The sequence below is a fragment of the Schistosoma haematobium genome, chromosome 5, assembly GCF_000699445.3.
Source record: "Schistosoma haematobium chromosome 5, whole genome shotgun sequence".
Classification (NCBI taxonomy): Eukaryota; Metazoa; Platyhelminthes; class Trematoda; order Strigeidida; family Schistosomatidae; genus Schistosoma; species Schistosoma haematobium.
Window position 1 is genome coordinate 7,834,932 of NC_067200.1, and position 18,591 is coordinate 7,853,522.

Sequence of the window (18,591 nt, forward strand, 5' to 3'; positions counted from 1 at the left end):
ACAAACAGTTTGAAAATTTAAGTTTCTTATATTAATCTATGACAATTAATGCTAAAACAAGACCAGTACTTGTGAAGTTCCAGCACGTTATCAATATAGATTCAAAGGAATCTTAACAGTATTTGTGTTTACATGATTTTCATAGTATATATATCACAGATTGATCATAGTCAGATAGCCAACGAAAACTAGGAATCATTGCAGAACTGTTTTGTCTTATTATGTGATTGCACAATAGTGCACATGAAGAAAGCCCGAAGGGGATCGAACCTAAGACCTTCAGTCACTTGGCAAATGCTTAATCTCTAGACTATTGAGCAGGTATTATGTATACTAGTGTTATTGTTTGCAGGTTAACAATTATTGAATCAAGCGTTAGCTATTTTTAATCAGTATAGGGTTGTGGAGATTATTAAATTTTTGATTGATATCATGAACCGATTGATGTTAGACCACCATTGAAAATCTGGAATCACTGGACGAACTTTTCGTCCTAGTATAGGCCCTAAGTTCGAATCCCACGAACGGGATAGTGGGTACGCACTGCTGAGAAGTCCCACGATAGGATGAAACGGCCGTCCGGTGCTTCCTGGTTAGCTAATTTATCAGTTACCGTTTAAGTTTGTGTACTATATAAAACCTGACTTTGTAAGTGAATAACTATGCTCTCATTATTTTGACTAGAAATTTAAGTTTATGTCTAATATATAAGGCTCTTCTACTATATATAAGGCACACTGTTACTGATTATCTCAGAATCTTCCAGTGGAAAAATGTGTCAGTTCTCCCAAAGTTATATTTTGTAGTTATTTTGTTCCCCTCGTTTTTTTTCGTTACTTATTTATCCAATAATAATGAACACCATCAATTTGATGAATTCAATTAGCACAGCACTCTAATTCTTTTTATACATATTCTATCAATTTAAATGTTCTAACTAACTTTTGGTGCATTTTTTTTCTTCTTTCTATCTAACTTTCCCATTGACCATATTTCCCCTTAGTCTGTAAAATTTCTTCCCCTTTTTCTGTGATTGACCTCTATTAGATGCTTACATCTCTTAGAGGTGATTTCCCTTCTTTACCGAAATCAAATCCACTCATTTACATATACATATATTTTATGTACACGAATTGCATTACATACATATATTAGCACAATTTTCATTTTAGACACAATCAGAACAGTGCTAATATATGCACCTATGCACACCCATACATACACATACGCACATACATGAACAGGTAGACACAATAATAATCACAACAATGGGAAAAAATGGAAAGTTATAGAGATAACAATAAACGATTGTTACTTTCTACACCAAAAAGCATCAGGATTAGTAGTAAAATTATTATTATTATTATTGTTATCAGAAAAGTGAAATTCATTACAATCAAAGAGAAGTTTTGATTATTGACTATTAATACTATTTCAGTAGTATAAAATATGATTCAATTATTCAATTATCAATTATAGAATCGATTATATCTGGGATATTTTGAAATTTATGTATCATTATTATTGATATTAGTACATTTCAAGCGAGAGAGAGAGAGGGAAAAAAACAAGAAAAAGAAAAAAAACAGGGAAAACATTTCTATAAACATTGAATGTATACAAACAGAAGAAACCTAATAAAAGTGAACATAGAAACATATCCCCAGTAATAATAATGGCTTTCACACAAATTGGATGTTCCTCTTCATATAAAATGACAATATGTCCACGAAACCCATACCCAACGACAATGTCTATAAATAATGATGTTAAACATGATGAAGATGGATTTTCAGTAAGTAATGAATAATTTCTTTTGTTATTAATGATACTTAGACATAATTATGTAGAAGTATTTATGAGATGGTGGCGAAGATTTATAGCTCAGATGGATGATTTTGATGAAGTTTCGTTCTCAGATACAAAATTTGTGCTGATGATGTCGTTCAGAAAAATGATAAAAACTCCACGACCAAATCATCCAGATCAGAGAACAAAACTCCATCAGAAGTATTTATGAATATATACTGATTATCACATTTATGATCCCAGAGTGGACATCAACTCTGGAATGCAGATATATCTTGTTGATAAGTTCGAAATAGAACAAAACGTGCATTCTGAATTCCAATGTTAGCCACTATCCATCTTTATTTATAAAGCTTGTTATTTAAAGCTATATCGAGGCAATCCGCACAGGAAGCATATATGCCAATTAGAGATTGATCAATTGAGCAGTTCTAAATAACAATGGGAAAATACAAGTGAACTTGACTTAAGGATTACTGTTCATTGCATATGAAATAAGTGTGGTTATGAATATACTTTTTAGGAATCTTATATATGACTCTAGTTATATCGTATGAACGAGTGTTATTGAAATATACATGTTGCCATATCCTCGTATATAATCATTGACTTGAATCGCGTTGGTGAATAATAGAATTAAATAAGTTAAATACGAGAATAGATTTCGAATAGATAATCAGAAAGACGGAGTGTAGGAAATGAAGAAAGCGAAGCAAACTGACACGCAGTGGGGAAATTGTGTAAGTTAACTCAATTTAATTAAGCGTTAATTGATATTTAAGTTACAAGGATGTGATGAGTAAGATAAGAAATGTACACATATACGCTCACATAAAAACAAAAAAGGTTGACAAGCGAATAATTAACAAGATGTAAGTGTAAACCGAGAAAAATGAATAAATTGGCCTGTCCAGAAGTTGGAATAAGCTATGTGGGCTTAACATAGTAACCAACCACTACAACTTTTTTTGTTTTATTCTAATATGTAGAAAAATTGTATATTCTGACATTTTGCGAGTTAATGTGAATATTTACTTTGAAGAAGTGGCTTACATTAAGTCATGAAACAACACCAATACAATCTTTCTACTCATTAGGATATAACAAAAGATGTATATTGACTATTAATTTTCGTTGACCACCATGGAAAACGTGGCAGCACTGGACGACCGTTCACTCTGTTGTGGGACTTCTAAGCAGTTCTAGTGAGAAGCAGTGACCAGCGTAGTTCAACCGGGTATAATGTGAGATAGTAACTCATTGATGACAGTGGTGAATGTGTCGCTCAGTTTAGTGGATTAGTTAAAGTTAGACAACAACACCATTGGATGCCGGCCAGCCCAATGGTCTAAATTTTAAGAGTTCGCGCGCGATACTGATAGGATGATGATTAGTAGCAGAATCCAGGATGTGTGTTTTGTCCCATTTGGGACTCTTCAGCTGGATGTATCCGAATCCTAGGTTTGGTGTTCGCCCCGAGACTCGAACCCAGTGCCGTTCGCTTCAAACGACTCAGTAGCTAAGTGGATAACGTGAGGACGTTTGGAGCGAACAGTATTGGGTTCGAGTCTCAATGTGATTATCAACTCTGGGATTCAGGTGAATCCATCTGACGAGTCCCAATTATTACGAAATGCTTGTCCTGGATTCCACCGCTAGCTATTATCTATCTTTGCTTACAAATATTTGTAATTTTTTTCATCCTAATATCGTGAGTGTTTATCTCAAATTTGAAAATGAAAACTTCCTTAATTAGCCTTCCAATATGGAATGATATGAAACACTTTTGTTCTTTTTTATTAAAATGTCATGGATACATCAAAGTATTCATGTAGTGTGAGTTATTTAATGCCATTACGTAACATCTATCTGTTTATTTCATCATAATAGGCATAAATTGTTGTTGAATTGTGTATCTTTTCTTTGGATAAGTCAATGAGCAAGAGCTTAAGAATAAAGGCGTTTAATAGAGAAAAGAAAATTATTGTTCTCATAACAAAGGTAATATATATAATATAATTAATGGGATAATGTATTACAAGTCCATAGTAGTTCTCTTCAAACTGTTTAGTTCATGAATGGTCGAAGAGGTGAAATGAAATCTTACTACAGTGTACATACATAATGAAAACATTTTATAAAAATTTTTCTTCCAAAAAACGGATGAATAGCATTACTACACCCTAAGGAATATGTGTTATTCATTGAGACATGTTATAACTTTGGGGGGGGGAGAATTTGTGTATCTCCTTCTCTTTTTACAAATAAAAATTTTCTCGACTAAATGTCTCTCCCATCATTTACAATGAATGAATCTATTTTGATATACTATTCTCCCTTTGGTGTAATTATTACATTGGTCTATTGTGTATTGTTTTTGACAATGTAGATACACTTCTGAAGGATAAACTAAACGTTAGATGTTTTCCACAGTAATATTAAATCAGTGTAAATGATAATTTGAAAATTTACATGAATTTTATGATTATCTAATCGAACCAAAGAAGTAGACAAATACAGTATTACTACTAAATATTCAATTGTCTGTGTATATCTCAGTTTTACAGGAGGTCAGTTGCCGGCAGAATAGCTTAATGGTAACATCACAAAATGTGAAGTCGAGTTAAGTTAGTTCGAAACCCATATAAAATTTCAATATTGTACAAACAATGTCAAGTTATTTAAACTAGTGGTTACATTGTAACTGGATTGATAAAATTTAATTGGGATTAAGTACTAAAACAAACATAACATCGGTCATTACCTAGTAGTCGATCATTCACATTATCTAAAGTTTGTTGTCCATGAATTTCCCATAGAAAATTACATTTAACTAATTCGTATTAACCATGAGTTTAAATGAAACTATCATTTTTAAAAAGTAATACTGTTTACTGGTTAAAAGAGGACGTTTCCACAAATCCTCATACTGATAATAATCATATGCTCACTAGTGACAAACTTCAAGATGGATTTCCTGAAATTCTAATGAGAATCCGTGACCAATGGAGTCCAATTCGTGTCGACTGTGGGATAGTTACCCACATCAGATAATGGATGAAGTGTTGTGAAAGATCGTGGATCGACTGAAGTTAGACATTTACACCATTCGATGCCAGTTCAATGGGCTAGATGTTAAGCGTTCGCGCGTGAGACCGAAGTTGCTGGATTTGAGTTTCGCGTGTGGGATGCGTTCATACTAGGACGAGTTTGCCATCTAATGCTTCACAGTTTCCAATAGTGATCTAGCTTAGATCAACTCGTGGAGTCTACTGTGAAGATAATAAATATATTTTTAAAAAAAAAAACAGATGACTTCAAGTAGATCACGGGCTTTAACATGATCTATAAAGACTGAGAGAATACTCGAAAACCAGATTGAACGTCATTTTTTGTATGTTACATCCTCTCTTACTATTCGATTAAATGACAGGATATTTTTTTCAATGAACTGAATTCCGAGAAGTCTATGGCTAATATTAAATTGAACTAGGTGGAAAGTTTAAGAACTTGACTTCTGATGACTCCCATGAATGTTAAAGGAATGAAACTAGTATAATTGGGAAATGTTTATTAACCCCAGTTAGCATATATATTGAACAGAATTATTCTTTTAACAGACTATTAGGTATGTATCATATTACATAAGAGATGTTAGTTAAACCGATTAAAGTTATCTAAGACATAAGTAAGAGTAGAATATAACTTCTAAATTAAGTTATCAAATTACATCCTATTACTATTGACTAAGTAACACGGAAGAGTTAAATTTTAACAATATTCTAAAATCAAGCTCGGTAACTAAACAACAACCTGTTGTTACTTAGCTCTTAAAATATACTTCATTTAATGTTTAACCCTTAAATAACATATCTCAATATCCAAAAAAAGCGGCTTAGTATGTTGTAAATATCGGTTTATTCCAATGAAATTAAACCATATTTGGAATGATACTAATGTCATCAGTAACACGTTATATATTCTAAATTAAGCACTGAATGTTAATTAAGCGACTTGAAGGTAATGCACATATCGTAGCCATTAAGATCCTCTTTGCTGAAGTATCTAATTTTCAGCAGTTGTTCAGTCAAATATAGTCAATAGTCTGCTATGATGGAAAGAAAAGTCAATTTTCGATTGAATTACTCATTATGAGTTTTATTCAATATGACAACCGTTTTGATTCAACGTGACGATCATTCAGTGTAGTATTTGATTTGTTTTCCTAGCATGATATTCTCTTCTGTATAATATTCTTGTATTCAGTTGACATGAACTATGGTCAGTAAGTGATTTGTTATAACTGAGTACGTGATTTAATCCTAATTATTAATCAAAATGGGTGTAAAATCAATATATAAACCAGTGTATTTTAGACTATTTTGATCATTGTCGTCGTCGTGTTTTGGGGCTAATAAATCTTCACTTATACCAGTCCTGTGTTCTTGCTTTCATGTTGTGGGAATTGCCGAGGTCCCTCGTTCCGAGTATAAGTGATCAGAGATGTTCTGGCACAACAATTGCGACGACCACATATAACATAATCAAAGCCAAAACCTTGAAAGACCACTTATATCACTAACAGTGAACTTCTACAAGCCAAAAATCGTCTATTTATACGCATATATTTTTCTTCATGTCACTGTTTTTTTAGTTCCTCACATCTAAATTCAATCTTGCCAGAATTTAGTTAGTTCATTGACGCAAATTTAATGGTTTTTTATGTTTTTCACATTCTCCCTCCCCCCTCCTCCACTTGTTGTATCATAATTAATTTCACTATTTTTCCTCTCTCTCTCTCTCTCTAAAAATTGTTTCATATCACTACTCTTTATTTCCTTTTTAGTAAATTGTCGAAACAATAAAATTTTTTTCATTACTGTATTTTGAATACAATACACACACACAGATGCACACAAGCGTATATACATATGCAGACGTGCACACACACATACATACCTACGGTTAGACACAAAATGAACCAAACTACTTTCCACTTTACGAGTAATTTATTCCGTCTTTATTATTATTATTATTATTATTATTATTACTGGTATCATTATTGAGAAGATATTGAACTAGTTACATATAATTTTTAATGTGTATATTTGGGCACAAAAACGAAGTCATAAAAACCAGTACTTATATTGTTTCTTCACTTACATATATAAGTAGTATTAATAAGTAGTACATTACAATGTAAGAATTATATAGATCAGTTAATATCTTTAATTCTAAGATAATAATTCGTTTCTCTTTTCAAATGTTCCAGTTTTTGCACACACACACACACACAAATTATCATAAATAGTATGGTAATTTCTATTTAATGACATATGAGAGAAAATGCTTGTGTGTTGTATGTATGCGTTTTTGTATTTGTTTTAACTATATTCAGTGGTAATAATGTGATACAACATTTCAAAGATGTTTACATCATGAAATGGATACTCAGTTAAACATTGAATAAAATACAATTAATATTGAATAAGTTTTTTTATTATCAGATGGAGTTTGTGGAGATTGTAGAAATTTCACTGATTGAAATCATGAGTCAATTGAAGCTAAATTCTCCACAAACACCTTCTGATAATAATAATCTGCTCACTAGTGACTGACTTCAAGAGATACTCCTGGATTTCTAGTGGGAAGCCGTTATTAGTGGAGTTCAACCAGGTCTGTTGTGAGATATCAGCTCACTGGATACAATGGTATACGGTGGCGCTATTTCGTGGATTGGTTGAAGTTAGACATTAACACCGTTGGGTGCTGGCTCAATGATCTAGTGGTTAAGTGCTCGCGCGCGAAACCGGTAGGTCCTGGGTTCGAATCCCGCGGAGTGCGGGATCGTGGATGCGCACTGTTGAGGAGTCCCGTACTAGGACGAAACGGCCGTTCAATGCTTCCAGGTTTTCCATGGTGGTCTAGCTTCAACTGACTCGTGATTTCAATCTGTGAAATTTTTTTATTCCTAGTAATTCGGACTTATTCTTCCATCAGTTAGGATCTAGTTTAACAAATTTCAACTTAATGATGTATTGTGTCAATGTATAAAATGTAGGGATAGTTTTCGGTGAGACTATAATTTATGGACGACCTTTGATCGACTCTGAATTGACCTTAAGAGTGAACAACTACTAAGTAGGACTAAATGAGGGTTATAAAGCAGTTAGAATTCCCATTTACAATTGATAGTTAGGATTAAAATTTAGATTTAGGGTTTTCATCACAAAGTGACATCAGCTATAATGCCAACACTCTATTTAGCCAAATGCATGGGTGAATCCCGAGCCCAAATTCGTGACTCGTTATCTTATATCTGATTGGTTCGTCCATAAATTATAGTCTCGCCTAGTTTTCGTATAGTTTTCTTGTGAGATGGGATCGTGGATGAGTATTTCGGAGGAGTCCCATACCAGGACAAAACGGCTGTCCAGTGCTTTCAGGTTTTTTTTCATTGTGATCTAACTTCAATTGAATCATGAATTCAACCATTAAACTTTACAAAATCCATCTTTGATTAAAATAATAACTGAAAAGATACATTATTGAGTGAACGTTTTTCACTCCTTACCGATTTGTGTATTATGGATTTAATGGTTTTATAGTTATAGGTGTTATTCAGCTTATCAGATTGAAGTAACTAGATAAAGGAATTCTAGCCTACGATTTATGAATTGAATTCTGAGTATTTTAAACACCAGATGTCAGGCCGAATTTGTAAGAATATCTTTAAACAATTGAAATCTGACTACACTCATACAGCTGTGGTGTATATATATCTTATATCTATCAATCTAAGTAGTATGTGACACTAATCGAAAGTGGAATGCCTGGTAGCAGATAGTTGAAAAGATCGAATGGAAGAGAATGTGAACAGAGAATCATTGGTATGAAAATGAAAGAACAATAAAGTCGGAGACGATTAATGTGAAACTGAAAGTACAGTTTTTACATTTCACCATCCTTTGTGTGAAGATACGTCTGATCATCACTACTTGTGTTTTCGTCCTCTACACGATGGCTTATTTTGAAGCGTTCAACGCGAATATTATTTGAAGTTTGTAGAAGATAATTTGATTACGTAATGTGATCATGATTAATCAAGAACATAGAGAAATTAGTATTTAAACAAAAGATTTCCAGTAGAAATCAATAAATTGTGATTCTAATTACATGAAGAGTAACATCAATCAAATGCAATGAATTTATCATATTCAGCGAAGACAGTCATTTTTGCTTTATTTAAATGAGTAATGTGGAACTTTGACACATATGTGGATTAGTTCAAGTTCCATTACCACATCATCACTTACTACGTTGGCCAGACACTATCAGCAACAAACTACTGTGGGAAAGAACAAACCAGATCCCAGCGGAGGAAGAAATCAGGAAGAAGGAAGTGGATAGGACACACATATAGGAAAGCATCCAATTGAGTCACAAGGCAAGCGCTCACCTGGAACTCTCAAGACGAAAGGAGAAGAGGAAGACGAAAGAACACATTAGACCGAGAAGTGAAGACGAACAGCTAGTTGGAATTCTAAAACCAAATACCGAGGTGGTAATATTAATTACAGGAACAGTGATATTGGAGAATATAATATTTATAATATATATTTATATATGATTCGAGAAAATAGAATGAACCCGCCGAATAAATAATATAAATTGAGTTCGGCATTCAGAATCTAATTAAACACAAGTGAAAACCGTTAGAATCAACTCTAAAATATATCTCGCAACGTTGGGAACTTGTTGATATACACTGACTGGGTAGTAGTCATAGTCGTAGTTAAGCGCGTTATCTATTGCACCACAGACCTCTGGACCCTGACTAAGAATATTATGTAAATACTATTTATACCGATTCACATTCACAGGATTTAATTATTTGTGGATAATTCATTTGTAAATAGTAAAATCTTCCCGCTGTTGACTTTAAGGATTGAAACAGACAAATGTCTTTTAACGTTTGTTTATCCTTAGTAAATTATCACTACGTGAATATATAGTCATTAGTTTTTAAAACGGTTGGATAATGGACAGCAATGATATCTATTATAAATGTTTCGGCCTATTTGAACTCATCAGTTGGATGTGTCTGAATCTCATAGCTGATACGTACACCTGAATTCTAACCTAACATCTTTTGCTTCAGATATCCGACGTGTTATCCAGGCACTTCCAAATGATGAGTCCCAAATTGGACAAAACACATCCCCTAAAATCCATTGCTAGTTTCTATCTAATTTCACGATCATTTATTATTTTACAATGAGTTCTGAAATAAAACTCAGTAATTTTCTGAAATATTGTTTTAGTAACAAGATAAGATCGGCTTTTTTATGCTTTTCCATCTGTTTGGCTGTCATGGTAACATGTTTTTGTTTAATTCTTGTATGTAACTACTAATTATGAGTTCAGTTTATTCATTTGAATTGTGTATTAGTAATTCATTACATGATGATGATTTATTATTTCTGTATATTAATAACTGATGTAATCAGTGTATAAACTATAAGGGATTCAAGAAACACATGTTTCGTCCTATTTCAAACTCTTCAACTACATGTATCTATATTCCAGCGCTTTAAACGACAACATAGTATTCATCGAGCTCTTAAGCATAATTTGTCACTAACTTGTTTAATGTGTATAAAAGCAATTGTACACCATTACTAACTGAGTACCAATTTAAATAATATTTATCATTACTTCTATACAAACTCATCATTTGTATTAAACGAACACTAAATCCAACAATAATCCTTTTCAAATCTCTGAAATAACAGAATAAACTGTTAAGATGGTGAAGAAGAATGTTTGTAGTTCAGATGAACAATTCAGGCAAAGTTTTGTTATCTGAGCTGGATGATTTAATTTGTTATGAAAGTTCCACGACTAAATCATTCAGCTCAAAGAACAAAGAACTTTACCTAAAAATTAAACCGTATGACTAACTTTAAAACAATAAAAACGTCCAATAATTACCTATTAATAAAGATGCAGATAGATCATTATAATCAGTGAAGTGTTTTGTGAAGATTGTAGTAATTTTAATAATTGAATTCATGAGTTCATTGAAGTTAGACCAACATGGAAAACGTGAATGGACTAGACGGCCGTTTCATCAACACCGTAAGATGCCGGCCGACTCAGTAGTCTAGTATGTTCTTCAGCTTCCCTCATTTCCGTTTCCACTCAGGATTTCAAGTTAGCGCTTGCCCCATGATGCAGTTTGGTGATTTTCACCTGTAACTCTTCTAGAGTTACTGCCGGTCCCAATCACGGGTAAAGGATGAGGATCGAGCATAGAAACCATTATATGCGACTCATTAATATTTAGTTTAATTGCTTTGCCATGAAACCTGATGGTTCAATTTTCACTCCATTGTAAGTTCGTGATTATATACAGTTGGGGATTTGCGCATCAGAATGATAAAGCTGTCTAGTGCTTAGTACTTTTCAGTATTTTTGTAACTAATCTCACTCTGTGATGTAGGCTACAAAAGAATTTCAGGAAATATAAACTACTAACAGATTAATTGGTTATCGTCAGTAGTAAATGATAATGAATATATTAATGCACTAATATTGTTATTTTAAAAAAAGAACGTTCTAACACAACCATACTACTTTATATTACTACATTTCAAAGCAATGAAATGGAAACACAAAGCATACCATGATAAGACTATACTATCCAACTGAACCGCAAAAAATAAACTCATAAACTGACTCATTATCACAATCTCCACAAACCATCATTCTAATAATAATTATCATATACTCACTAGTGACTGTTGAAAAGCCGTGACATGTTGAGTCCGATACGTGTCATGTGTGAAACAGGTATCTATCTCAGAAAATGGGTGAATGGTTGCGCAAGATCATCGATCGATTGAAGTTATACATTATCACAGTTGGATACCAGCTCAGCGCATCAGGCCGAAAGTTTTGGGTTGAAGTCCCTGTGTGCGAAATCGTGGATTTTCACTGGTAAAACGTCCTATACTAGAACGAAACGGTCGTCCAGTGTTTTCAGGTTTTCATTGGTGGTCTATCATAAATTAACTCATGAATTCAACTATTAAAAACTCATAACTTATATGTACAGCATATATAGTAGTAGTAGTAGTAGTAGTAGTAGTAGACGCCATTTTTAAGACTATATCAGTAAATATACCGGACAATAAATTTTCATTCATAACTTAATGCATATATATATATCCCCTTAATACGATTTGCAAATAGTAATACAATAGTATACTAAATATCTTTATATATCCAACCAATATTCCTATATCAAGCTCAATTTCTAAAAGAAAATTATCCATGCATAAAATAACTTCATTTTTATTTGGATCTACTGTAGACAATAATAATAATAATAATCCTATTCAATTCTTATGAATATGATCCTAAATAAATAACAAATGGATCATTAATGAAAAGTTAATAAGTACAAAACATAGCCAGCTGAAGACTATACTTTGCATATTTTATTATATAGACAGATAGTCATGTCTATATTAGCTTATCATTTAATGAAGGTGTTTTATTTTATGCATATTGTTTATGAAGTTAAATTGAATACCGAATAAGCCATAGTATATATAAAGGGGGGAAAAAGGGAGACAACGTGCGTGCGTGAGTGCGTCGTGTATCTATGTATGTATGTGGGGGTGTGTATGTGTATGTGCGTATGAAAAGTGGAAATACATCCATTTAACACAGGAATGCATATTTATTTATTTATTTCGTTGGAAAAAAAAATTATAAAATCTAAAACAAAAAAACAAGAGAAAATTTTAAAAAAAAGAAAAAAAGAAAAAAAGAGAATGTCGAAATTCTATATCTTTTCAGTTTTTCCAAATCATGAATGATTTATGAACTTAGTTGAATAGGTTTATACATGATGAATAGATTTATATTATTCACTAATTTATATGAATTCTTGTGGCTTTACAATGTTAGAACAATAGATGATAATATAAGTGAATTGATTTAGATTGTTTCGGAGTAAAAGAATTATGAACCACTCTCTCTCTCGCTCGCTCGCTCTATGGTCACTTTTAAAAGACATAATTTATTAATATCAGAAGGGGTCTTTGTGAATATTATAGACATTTCAATAGTTGAGATCATGAGTCAATTGAAGTTAGTGATCTAGTGGTTACACTGTCACGCGTGAGATCGATATGTTCTAGGCTTGAATCTCGCGAGACGGGGTCGTCGATGTACATTGTTGAGGAGTCCCACAATAGGACGAAACGGCCGTCTAGGACTTTCAGGTTTTTCATAGTGGTCTAACTTCAATTGACTCATGATCTCAACTATTAACATTACATAAATATTAGTTTGTTGTAAACTGTTTATCTGTCCGTTTTTCTTTTTAAACATGAAACTATCATTATGAAGAAGAATTTCATCATTATTATTATTTATAATAAACACTGAAATATTATCTATTCTATTGTTTGGTTAGTTTTATATGTTGGTTCAGACTTATTGATTAGGGAATCTTTTACAATTTACCATTTGATATATGAATAAACCTAATGATAATGACCTAAATTGTAAAAACCAGTTGATCTAATTTTAACCTGAAAGCACTTGATGGCTAGCTTGTCCTAGTATATGATCAAAATTCTCCGTACAACCCTTTCCTGGGAAGTCCTTTCCAGTTGTTTCGAGTTGCTATTCATCCTATTCATGTCTGCTTCCAATTCCAGATGTGGTATGTTCTTCGGCCTTCCTCTTTTCCGTTTCGTTTCAGGATTCCAGGTAATCACTACAGCTTGGTGATTCCGTATTGTATGTTCTATCCATTTTCAACGCCTTTTCCCAATTTCATTTTCAGTTTGAAGCTGGTTTGTTTTCTTCCACAGTAGTCTGTAAGTGATGTTATTAAGTTAACTGACGTTGAATATCTTGCATAAACAACCTTTTTTAAAAAGGTAAATGTTCCTTTTTGATGATGGCTATAAAAGTCCTTCAATTTTAAACTCCGTATAGTAGAACTGTCTTGATGTTCATATTAAAGATTCTGACTTTCCTATTAATTGATACTTGTTTAAGTTCCATATGTTATTCAATTGTAAGAATATTGTCCTCGCTTTACCAATCCTTACCTTCATATTTTCCTCAGATCCTTTGCTTGAAACTTTTCTAACGTTACTGCTTCCATCAAACCCAGGTAAAGCAGGAGAGTTAAGTATAAAGTCATCAAACCCATCCCATAGTAAACAACTTTGCTAAAAAAACCCAAACATTTACCATAATCGACTCATATACTTGATATTAAGCCTTTAATTTAAGTGTAACTATTACTAATTCAATCATCTTACTTAGATAAACATAAAAGAATTTCCATTCTATTCATTTAACCTTTCAATTACTATTTCATATAAATATACTCTCTAATGAAATATTGTTAATCTATACTTAACCAGCGAAAAAAAAGAGTAAAAAGAATAATAAAGAAAGTAATTTCTGCTGATGTATTGATTTTTTTGTTTCTAAGAACAAACAAACCAACAAATTGTATCCGGATAAATTGACTCTTTTAACTTAGTTGTTATATAATCATTTATCCATTGCAAACAACTGTTCAATGGTTTTCTAAATGAAAGAAAAATTTAATTATTTTCCTGAATAATATTCAATCATAATGAATAATAATAGTAATAGTACTAATAATAATACTACTAATAACGGTAATAATAATAATAGTAATGGTAATAATATTCACTCATTAATAATAACCATAATAGTAGTAACAGTGGTAATGGTAATAATAATAATAATAATAATGGTAATAATAGTAATAGTAATGGTACTAATAATAGTACCACCATTAACAATAATGGTAATAATAATAGTAATGGTAATAATATTCACTCATTAACAATAATAATAATGGTAATGGTAATAATAATAGTTTTACTTTTCAGTAGATTAATTAATAGCGCTTTGTCTTACCTCACCACATGTTGAGAATTTTTAATTATATTTTACTATTGAAGGATAAAAATAATGTTACATTCAAATTCTTAAGATAATGGAAGATTTACTTTCAAGATGGTGGTTGAAGTTAGTTAACGGGAAACTTTAGATCTAGGTTTCGTGCTATTTAGCACTCCTCAGCATGACGTACCTAGAATCTTAAGGGAACAGATACTCCCTGACGGATTCGATTCCATGTCACACAGCTTCACAGTCAAAGATGTTACCACTGAGTTATCCGGGCCGTGACTGATCTTCTGTAGGACTAAGATTTATTTACAATTGATTGATCACTGGGTGATGATCAATGTCATGAGTGTCAGGTCCTTCTTAGTGCAGATTGAATCTTATCGGCTAACCAGCATTTTATCTCAATATAGTGTAAGCAATGTTGAATCATCTAAACTAGTGGCCACATTGTAACTTGGTCGATAGGATTCGATCTGCACTAAGAAGGACCTGACATACATGACAATGATCACCACTCAGTGTTCAATCAATTGTAAGATTTACTTTTATTCATCAAATGGTATATGTTAGATTAGATTTATGTGAAAACTACTTTTTATGTTTTCGAAATAATCTTAGTGATTGAAATTTAAATGATTCTAGCGTTTCGTCCAACTGACTTCTTCAGAATAATAATTAAAATCAAGATTATTGATTGCCGAGATATAATTTATAAATACATGATCGATAAATATTCTAAGTATCCAAGTTCTAATGTTATTTCATCAACTTAGACAAACTGATTTAATGGTGTAGTGAACGAGAAAACAAGTGAGGAAAATCGAATGTATTGGAATAAAACATTACAGAATCATTTAGTAAAATCGAGTAAATACTTCATTTGCAAAATGTTAATCAATCGTCTCACATTTCAGTGTTCTTTCGTTTCCATACTAATCATTCTCTGTGTTTGTTCTCTTTTCTTTGATCTTCTTAACATTCTGCTGTCAGGCATTTCACTTTCGACTGATGATATATACTACTGATATCTGTCAACATCAGTAGTACACAGCACAATAGATATTTGTTATCGCTTTGATTACTGCAAGTAACAAATTCATTATCATAAACTAAATTTCATTCAAATTAATTACAAATTATTATTTACAGATGAAAATAATGAAAAAAAGATCTATGACTGAGTATTTACTAAAACTAATGAGTGTCAAAACCGTCTAGTCATTTAGTGCTGACTGAGTTTTATCAATCAACTTCCATTATGTTCACTAGTCAAGATTTTAGGTGCTCTTGCTACAAATGTCCACCAGCCCGTTATTATGTTTAGGGTTTTCTACTGACCATCTCTAAGCACCAAACAACTTTAACCCATATGTTCATCAATCCCAATGGAACTAATTTTATCCATTATTCATTTTTCGAGTAATACACTTTAATAAAAACAGCAATGTGATTTTTCCTAACAAAGATATATTACTGTCTAAACAATGGATTATCATGAGTCGGTCAATATTAGACTACTATTGAAAACGTGGAAGCAATAAACTGACACTTCGTCCTAGTGTGGGTCTCCTCAATAGTGTTCATCACAAATCCCATATGCGTAATTGGAACCCAGAACCCTTTGTCTCATACGCGAATGCTTAACTTGAACCAGTATCCAATGGTGTGATTGTCTAACCTCAACCAATCCGCGATATTACGCAACTATCCTATTCATACAGCAACTGATACAATATAGGTTTAAACTAATTAATTGTATGCCAGGATAGTAATGTAATTAGTCAAATGTTATTAGTAAATTTTAAATAAAAATGTCTTGTAAAACCTGAGGTCTATAAGTATGTAGTATCTTTTTCAAATACAACTAATGAATATGCGAATCAATCTTTCATCGAAAAACAATAAATTGCTTCCATTAAAACGCCTAATTCCTAAATAATATTCACTAGCTCACTTCTCTTTAAAATACAAACTGATAATGTAGTCCAGAAAAAAACACAATGAAAGCTTCACAATTACCCATTTAGTTACTCAGAAACTGTGCAATACCCTTGAGCATTTTTGCTAGTAATATATATAATTTATTTATTTAAACATAAACATTGATACAAGGAGGCACCAAACAGATATGCGTCACATAAATTATCCGATTGGTGTGAGAACTGGGATACTGTCCGGGTGCACAAACCGAAGCAGATGGTTTTCTTAGGGGGCCACATCCAGAGCTTTCGATCTAAAGGTCTGATCTACACGGCAGTGGAGCAACGTAAGGAGATGCAGTCCCATGGTAGCCGATGGCCACCGATTAGTTCATAAGCCACTTGTTCTTTCAAGATCATTGAGTCCATGTGCACTATTGGTTCGGAATCAGGATGTTCCAACTCCCCTAGGTGGACCCATTGTATCCACTAACGTGTTTAAAGCATTGGACATTCATTTTTCATCCTTTCAATTTCGTGGCGCGATAAGGCAGTGAGTAGGACTTCCCTGGCAGTGGTTGTATGCACGTGGCCATTTGAGAGCATTTTGAGAGGGTGAGCTGACCCTCCCCACTCTCGGCCGTACCAGGGCGTTCGAGGACACATATATATAAATTACATCAATCAAAAACACGTATTCCGTAGCCAGTTTTCTGCTTAAATACAATTCATATTCCAGCAATTTTAATGATTATCAGTCGACCGATACTTGTGTAAATAGATATACATATATACGTTAAATCATTACTGTTATTTGAAGTAATAATAATAATAATAATAATAATAATAATAGTGATAATAGAAACAACAGTATCAATCCAATGATAAATGGTTGTCAATAAATTGATCCACTGATTGTGTTATTGTGTCTCTACATACATTCTGGTGTATTTTCATACATGTATATATATGGGTCTTTCGATGCTTCAAAGCATCTTTCAACTTATATCTTATTATCTATACATAAATATGTACATTATATATTCTTTATACTCTAACAAATAATGACGAATTACTTTTGCTTCTTTTTATTTTTCCTCTTCTTCCCAATATTCCCGTTTATTTCATTTTAAATATACCGCATTATGCATTTATTTTTAGCGGGAAAACAAAATATAAAAGAAAACACACAATAGGTTTCTTTTGTTATTTTAAAAAAGAAATGTCACTAAACTCATTTGATATACATTTTTAGTACGAATTATTTTTCCCATTCTCACTCTCTCTCTCTCACTCTCGTTCTCGCTCTCGCTCTCATTATCCGACCACAACGTCTCTGTTATCTTTATTCTCTCTTAGTGTTCGTTTGTTTATTTGAATTTTTGTTTTCGTTATTTTTCTTTTTTCTTTTTTTTTAAAAATAGAAAAACGGTTCAATATTCATTTGAAGTTGTTTTGTTATGTTCAATGTAAAATAAACCAGTTTAAAAGAATAAGATTAGTTTTTTTCTCTACTTTCTCTACACATTTTGAAAAATAGATTAATTTATAATAAATAAAAAAATAATCGATTGTTTTGTGCCGAAAAAACCAAAGAAAGAAAAGAAACTCATAACCATCTAATGAAATGATTGCCCAGTACTTTCAGATTTTCCATAATGAGCTAGCCTTAATTGGTCCATGAATTCAATTATTAAAAAATTATTAAACATCTCCACAATATCCCCTTTCTGAAATGTATTTCAACAGTTGAGATCATGAGTCAATTGAAGCTAGACCACTATGGAAGGTCTAGAGGCACTGTACAGCCGTTTCGTCCTATTGTAGCACTCCTCATCAGTGCGCATCCACGATCCCGCACCCCGCGGGATTCCAACCCAGG

At 32.4% G+C, this 18,591-nt stretch overlaps 1 protein-coding gene across 1 annotated transcript in view; it reads left to right on the top strand.

Annotated features, from left to right (window-relative positions):
- Nucleotides 1–1,675: 1,675 nt before the first annotated feature.
- MS3_00011120 (uncharacterized protein) overlaps nucleotides 1,676–18,591 on the top strand; it is a gene marked incomplete at its 5' end in the record, with an annotated part of 128,639 nt that continues 111,723 nt past the window's right edge. Inside the window, one exon of the mRNA XM_051219529.1 lies at nucleotides 1,676–1,795. Within this exon, the coding sequence (XP_051064814.1) occupies nucleotides 1,676–1,795 (120 nt within the window). The remainder of the gene's footprint in view (nucleotides 1,796–18,591) is intronic.